Source organism: Cucurbita maxima, unplaced genomic scaffold, assembly GCF_002738345.1.
Source record: "Cucurbita maxima cultivar Rimu unplaced genomic scaffold, Cmax_1.0 Cma_Scf00045, whole genome shotgun sequence".
Taxonomy (NCBI): Eukaryota; Viridiplantae; Streptophyta; class Magnoliopsida; order Cucurbitales; family Cucurbitaceae; genus Cucurbita; species Cucurbita maxima.
In genome coordinates, this window is record NW_019272061.1 from 465634 (window position 1) to 473948 (window position 8315).

The 8315-nt window shown below is 32.9% G+C and overlaps 1 protein-coding gene across 1 annotated transcript; it reads right to left on the reverse strand.

Annotated features, from left to right (window-relative positions):
• Window positions 1-360: 360 nt before the first annotated feature.
• LOC111470458 lies at window positions 361-4176 on the reverse strand. The gene is made up of 5 exons (XM_023116012.1): window positions 3922-4176; window positions 3745-3851; window positions 3487-3658; window positions 3203-3307; window positions 361-617 (listed from the first exon to the last, which is right to left on the reverse strand). The coding sequence occupies exons 1-5, from the start codon at window positions 4111-4113 to the stop codon at window positions 522-524; spliced, it is 672 nt and encodes a 223-aa protein (XP_022971780.1). The 5' UTR covers window positions 4114-4176; the 3' UTR covers window positions 361-521.
• Window positions 4177-8315: the final 4139 nt, after the last annotated feature.

Consider the following 8315-nt stretch of genomic DNA (forward strand, 5'->3'; position numbering starts at 1 on the left):
GCAGTCTTCTACCCTAACTTAGTTGTCATCGTGACACACTTGACGAAGGGGGTCGTGGATCATCTCTTTACCATTGTGTGGGGTTGGCTTTCCTCGAGCACCGTCTAGCTCATCGGTTAAGATGTATTTCCAAGTCCTTGCCAAGATCACAGTGTAGGATGCTACTAATCACTTACTCCATTACTTACCACCTCGACTTTGAATCGGACAATTTACTTGCATATAGTTTACCAAACTCGTTATCTGATGGCGAAGAGTTGATTGAGGGGTTGCTTAGAGGTGTGGTGGTCGTCCAACTGGTCGATAGTGTTCATTCCATCCACTAGGTAGTGCCAAAGCAAATGAAACCATATATGGGAGCAGTGTTTTTTAGTTCTTTTCAGATATTTATTTCTTTTGATCTTAAAATGATACAACAATCAAACACGAGTATTCAAAGCCTCCACAAATTCGAAGAAAATCGAAACTCAAAATAAAAGGGAATATTAATATAACAAAAACCCATAAATATATCAACCTCTTCATTTCCGACTTGAGCTGCGGGTTCGATATGTCCTTTTGGTCGAAGTCGCACCTCTCTTTCGTTGTCTAGTTGCCGTACAACTGATTGGCTCACCCTGGTTTCAGTATGTATACACGAATATAAGTAAATTAATTGTAATTCCTATATTTTCAAATTAAACAGTCAACTAAAAATAATTCACCTATAATAAATGGGTTTTATAATAATTTTATAGTTTAATAATTATAAAAAAAAAAAAAAAAGAAGAAAAGTTAAAAGGAATAACAAATGTGTTTTTTTCCATATTAGCCCCATTAACAAATATAAATTTAAAATATGTTTCTGTTAAGTCAGTTCAAAAAAAAAAAAAAAATAATAATAATAATAATAGACACTCAACCAAACCAAGAAAATTAATAAAATTAATAAAAGGATTAAAAATATTAAAAGTAGAAACAAAAAAATATGAGCTTATTCCCATACCTAAAGATGAAGGGTTACTTATAGGTACGTAAATGTATGCATTCATGTCAAGAATGTTCTAAATTACCTTGACATGGGTAGAAAATATATCATATAATTTAGCATCCTCTTCTAATAATACAATTGGTATCAAAGTAATCTTGTAGCAGCAAGAATGATAGGAGAGAGATAAGTTGATAATTTTGTTCAACTCGTTATCTTGAGATTTGAAGGTCACTATGATTATTGGCTGATGTTGATGAAACTTTTTCTAAAATCGAATGAGTTGTTTTATATGGTGGAAATAGGTTATAAAGAGTCAAGTGAAGGTGAGGTGCTCTCAACCGTTCAGCAACAGTGGTTGGCAACATCAAAGTTAAAGGACTTAAAAGATAAAAAACTACTTCAGTCGATTGATCGAATTATCTTGGAGACAATGTTTCAAAAGAAGAACGAGTTGAAACCTCTGTCCAATCTCACCATGAGAATGGAGAGTGTTCATTACAAGTTCAACAAGAAAAATCAATAGAAGAAGAAGATCATGCTTACCATCAGATAAATTCAAGATCAAGAAAGAGACCAGCTTCAATGATTGATTATGAAATGGATTATAATTCAAGTTTTGATAGTGGATGTTTATCCAATTATCTATGAAGAGAGAAGAAATGAAAGAAGTCATGATCCACAAAGAGAATAAGATTTGGGAGCTCAATGAAATCAAATGTAAAGGACAAAAGAAAATTGGAGTAAAATAGGTTTTCAAAACTAACTAGAATGAACATAATGAAGTGGATAAGTAGACTGGCCTAGTTGAAAAAAAAAAAAAAGTATGGCATTAATTACGGAGAGGTATTTGCACTTCAAGATACTATAAGGCTTATAATCTTATATGTAGCAAAAAAATCATAGACCATTTATCAACTTGATGTGAAGTCGTCTTACACGAAACAATTCAAAAAGAGGTGTATGTAAAGCAACTAGATGGTTTTTGTGCATAAAGGTAAATAGAATAAAGTATATAGGTTGAAAAAAGCTCTATGGTTTCAAGCTCTAAGGACACGGTGTATTGTTTTTCATTTTGAAAAGATAGGATTCGTCAAATGCCCATATGAGAATACATTAGATGTGAAAACTAAAAAATGAGGCATTCATTGTGTGTTGACACCTTAATATTTAAGAGCAATATTGAAAAAATGTTCAAAATTTTTAAGAAGAGCATGAACCAGAAATTTGAAATGACAAATCTTGATCTGATCAGATATTTTCTTGGAGTAGAAGTTACTCAAAATGTCATCTCAACAATTGCTTGAAAGATTTAAAACCGATGAGTGCACACCTGAAATTCCATCATAATTGGGTTTGAAGCTACACAAGGATGTAGAAGGGCGAGAGGTTGATAATAAATGATGTGTGGGAAGTTTGATGTAATTAACCTCAACAAGACTAGACATCATGTATGTTGTTAGCATGATAAGTCGATACATGGAGCATCCAATAGAGGAGCATCTCAACGGAACAAGGAGAATACTTCAATATGTGTGAGGAACTTTAAAATTTGGAGTATTCTATAAAGAAAGGAGGTGATCAAGACTATATAGATAGCGATTATGTAGGTGATATAAATGATTGTAAAAGCACTTCGAGAAGTGTTATCATGATGAGTTTAGGAGCTATCCACAAATCTTCAAAGAAGCAGCCAATTGTACACTTTTGACTACATAAACTGATTTTGTTTGTGGCAACACTATCATGCTCATGCCAAGCAATTTGGTTAAGAGGGAAGCTTTAAATTCTTAATAAGGAGCAACCAGGTTCCACTATTAACTATTGTGATAATAATGTCAACTATCAAGTTGTCTAAAAATCTGTGTTGTAGGGGAGCAAGCACATCCATTTTTTCATTTTTCAATTTCATTTCTGGCGTGATTTGTATAAAAAATGCACTTTTGAACTCAATTTTTATAAAAGTGATAGAACAAATCATAGATCTATTCACGAAACTCTTCAAACAACCATAATTTAAGATGAAGTGAAGTCCTAAATTATTTTCTAAAGAATTCCATTTGAAGGAGGGTGTTGAAGAGTGACTTGTAGGTATAGGTACATGTATGAGTATATACATGTACATACATGTACATGGAGGTTCATTAGTTCATATTTAATTAGGGGCATTGATGAGCAAATTTATGGATTAATAATGTTTTTTTATTCCTTATTTACCCCTAGAGAGAGACATACCTTGTCGTTGAGTTGCAGAGTGAAGCCATTCTCAGAAGCAATGACTCTCAGAAGATGCATTTTACTCTCCAAATTTGGCTTCCTTGTGGACAATTTTAGCATTATCTACCAAATTGCAACCCAAAGTATTAAAACATAACAAAACTTAATGAGTTTTGAGCTTTCTTCTTTATTGAAAAGACAAAATTTTGTATATATATGTGTGTGTCTAAAATTTAAAAATAAAAGAAATGAAAGTATGAGTTGAGAATAAAGTTTTGTGGAATAAATTAAGTGAGACTTACCGAGTGATTTACGGTATTATTGTTGCGTAATTCAACAGCACGAGCAGCAAACTCTGTGCCAAACCTAGAACTCAATACTGATTTAATCTCTTGAAGCTCGGGAAAGTCCTCACATCTTGAAGCTGCAAATACCACACTCGACACTGCCTCCTCCAATTCTTTAGGGCACTCTCTATGTAAACATTAATACTATTCTCAAATTTGTATTTTGAAAAAATGGGAATTCAATTCTCAAAAATTCATTGTAAAGTAGCAGACCTTCCAGGTGCAAGGAGGAGGTGCATTCTTTCCCTCAACAGATTCAGATACCCTTCCATCATGCCATAAGCATCCATTAGATTTTGGTGTCGAATCATTTGCTCGCACTGCGCACATCATCAAGAATTTATGTCCCAATCATCTGAAACTTAATCTAAAAGGGGATGAGAGACGTACGCGAGAGAGGGCTAGTTTGGGAAGGCCTTCATGAAGGAGACGAGCGGTGTCCTTTCGATCTTCGACGTACCGACCATGGTGAAGCTTCTTCAGGGTTTCGAGGTGCTCCAAAGCGTTTTGAACTAAACGTCTGAAGCTAGAGGACCTGCTTCTTCCCAGGAGAGGTTTAAACACTCTTCTCAGTTTTCTCATCCTTACCTTCTAAATCTCATTTGGATCTCAAACTAAGAAGCTCTGCACCCTGAGATTGAAGAACACTAATTAATATGATCTATACAAACCAACGTTGACTTTGCCTAATGTGAACATTAAATAAAATAAAGAAACAGAAAAAATATATATAAAAGGAAAAGAAAATAGAAAATAATAAAGAGAAGACCGACTTCTACCCCACTCCTAACAACACCAAACACTACTAGATGAGTTGTTCTCTTAAATATTGATTTCGGGACTTAGAACAATGGGGACACCTTTTCATTAGCCCAAGAGAAATTTAGTTTATGATTGGATTATAAACAAAATGTTCATTAGAGAATCAATAGTACTTAATGTAAAAGATGTAAAACGACCTTTTGACTTTGCTGTAATTATGAACGACTCGGGAAGAATTAACTTGTAATGATTACATCAATGGATATAACTTGTCCTGCCGTGCATAAATAAGAGTGCAACTCTACGTCTATAATGAAGTGACCTCTAGTTAATTAATGAAAATTGATCCATTAAAGAATTTATAGATCCATCCGGTCTCCCCTACATAATAATGCTAAAATGTTCAATTTAATTGAAAGAGAAACTTGAACGGTTCAAATTAATATTTAATATAAAAAATAAAATAGATTTAATTTGAAGGATCAAATTAATATTTAATATATTATATGTACTAGTATATTAGATATGCAAATATATTATTTGATAAAAGATTCTCCAAGTCCATTTGGGTGGAGCCAAAAACATACTAATCTCTCTCACTTTTTCTGGAGAATGAAATTATATCTCCAGAAAATTCTCGAACTCTTCTTATCCGATCTCTTTGGGATTTTTCTTTCGAGAGGTTTATACAAGCCTTGACATTGTGTTTGAGTCATAGTATGAAGAACTCGTGAGATGTGAAAAATATTTGCATGATTGGAATACTTTAACAAGTTTTGCAAGCTAGAGTTTCTACAAAAGTAGAGTTCTTCCACTCTTATTCATTGTTTTGCTTTAATTTTTTAATAAAAAATCAAAACAATTTCCAATGCTTTCATTTGATGAAGAGTTCGTTCCCTTCATTTTTAGTTACTTACCGTTTGATAGAGACATTGCTCGGTTCGGCTTGGTCGCCTAACAGTGTTGTGAGATATCGAAGGATGTAGGAAATGATCTTGGCTCTATTGATATTATTCACACTACTCATAAGCCTAGAAAGTTTTCTTAAATTTCTTTGGGTATCCTGATGGTTACTAGGTTCTTAGGGTGTCTAGGCCGTTTAAATCTCAAATTCTCACTTTTAGGATATTAGGAACAAGCTCCAAAAGGCTAATCTAATTTATGGGAGCACTATGATCTTAACCACAAATTGCCGCTCACAATCTTAAGGTGTTCGGTTTACTGGACACGTTCTAACCTAAGTCAACTTAAAATTGTCTTAACTTTAGAAATTTATACTTAACTTTATACATTCATGCATGTTTTGTTAGAGAGATAATCCTATCACTCACCTAAATCAATCAATACATTCTCTAAAAATTTATGCAAACTCAACTAGAAAATAACATCCATCAATCATTTGAAATTAAAATCATAACATCTCATCCTCTTTTCTAGCACCATAAAAAACATTTAAAATAACATGCTAGCGAGTTGCCTTAGATGATTAATATATTAATAAATGCATATTTAAGCCTTTAGAAGGATGAAAATGATAGACAGAACTAGCTAGAATTTTTCTATTTTGTGCCTTAAATGTTCTAAGTTTAATGCTACCTTAACCATGGATAAAGAGAAACACAAACAAACTTTTAATCTTGATGCAATGAAAAACAATAAGCTTGGAGATAGAAGTGGCAGGAATGATAAGTGTTTAACACGTTAGATTTATAAAGTTAGAGATTCTTCTAGGATCCGTAGACTTTCACAACAAAGACTAATTTGATGAATGATTCCAACCAAGAGTTTATTTAGAAGGATGAATTCAGACGAATTTTGAATTTATGAGGATCATTCTTAGATTTCAAGATAACTCACTCAAAAATTAGCTTGATGGAGACTAATCCAATAAATTAGCTAAACTTCATACCTAAAGCAAGATTTGAAAAGAAAGACAACACTAAAGGAATTTCATGGAACACAAACATTTGACACTCAAAATGGTCTAGTGCGATTTGGACATTCACCTATTCACAATTTTTGTACACTTTTTTTTTTTTTTTTATTCTCGTGTCATCTTTTATACCACACAGACTTTTCTGGTACCATCTTCGGATCATTCTATTCTTGACTTATTATACCAACATTTTTTTGAAATTTAGGTTAAAAAACTCTCTCTTCAAGTGGATTGACTAGCCTTTGAAGATGCATGACATGAATGATCTGATTTTATTGACCCTGTTGGCATAGATTAACCTTTTCAAATTTATTGCAACTATCCGATTTTTTTTATTAAAAATAAGGTTACTACTATATGCATGACATGAATGTTAAGTACAAAAATATTTATTTTAAATATTTTTAAAACGATGTCTCATAATAAAAGCTTTAAATCAAAAGAATGAAAAATAAATAACGTGGAATTTAAATAAAATAAAGAAAATATAAAACAGTGTCTTGGTCCAACCTAAGAGCTACAAAATAGACAAAATGCAACTACCCTAATATTGGTTCCATGGCTTTCATCACGATGTTATCGTCATCCGTACAGGGGTGTCTTACTTTTACCTGAAATGTAAGAGTAGCACCTGACTCGAGTATTTAAAAAGATACTCAGTAAGTAACCTTACTACTGGAATCACAAAATACAAATACATACAACATGGTGGATGTGTCGTACTTCCCTACATATCATAACATGACCTTAGGCTGCTTTTTGATCAGAGCAAGGTTGGATATGTCGTACTTTTCTACACATGGCTCATGTGTGTGAGCATGGACTCACCAGGCGGGCTCACACACCCCCTAGACCTAGCTTGTCGAGCTAGCATTTACTAACGGGCTTTTGCGAACATCACAAAGGGCCTCTACTTGCACAGATAACATAATTTATGATGAAAGACAAACCTCCACTTATTTATAACATAACAAGTCTAAGAGTTATGCATACATAATTCCTGTATATTATTTCATAGAGAGCATAATTTTAATAACATGATCATATATTATTGATTTCATAACAATTTTATATAACATGACATGATCCCTTCTTATTATAACTATAATTTAGTACTAAATATCCTTAATAGTTTCCTCGGTGACTTCTCCTTCTTCGGCTGTGTTCTCATCAATTTCAGTATATTCCCCCTAGTTCAATTTCATTCACGATCTTCCTCGAAAGTTACATTACGACTTAGTACAATTTTATTTGTAGTTGTATCATTCTACAATCTTTGGATTCGCTGCTGACTCCAAATAAAACACATGTTACACTTCTATCTTCAAGTTTGCTTCTCTTGGCATCTGGAATATGAACATGTCTCAAACATCCAAAAAATCTTAAATAATCTACTGTGGTCAATTGTCTCTTCACTCCATACTATTGGCAAAAATCGTTGAATTCTGCAGAGTTACATTCTCTTACACTATTTGTCCTTAAACATTTTAAAGACATTCTAATTTCCTTTTCCACCATTGTTTTGAAACATTTAAAATCATAAAATGTTCTAATTTTTCTACAAGAAAATAACTTCATTCCTTGAAAAATCATCTATAAAGTACAAGTACTTTTTCTGGCTACTTGAAGCTGGTGAAATTGGACCACATATATCTGCATGAACGCATGAACAAGGACCAGTTTTTCAGTTGCTCTCCATTTACCCATTTTTGGGAATGGAGTACGATGTTCCTTGCCTTTCATACATGCCTCACAGGTGGTGTTTGGAGCTACAATTTGCGGCAGAACTTTCACCATGTTTTTGTGCTTCAAGGTACACAAGTCTTTGTAACCAAGATGACCATAACGATTTGCGCTTCCTTCATTTGTTGTGGCAAACTTGGAGGCATCTTCCTTCATTTGTTGTGGCAAATGGTTCAGTACGCAAAATAAATAACCGATTTGCGCTCATAATTGACTTTTTGTGGATGATAAATTTTACATACACCCTCTTTGAACATTAGAACATTACTTTTTTTTTTTTTTTTTTTTTTTTTTTTTTTTTTTTTTTTTTTTTTTTTTTTTTTTTTTTTTTTTTTTTTTTTTT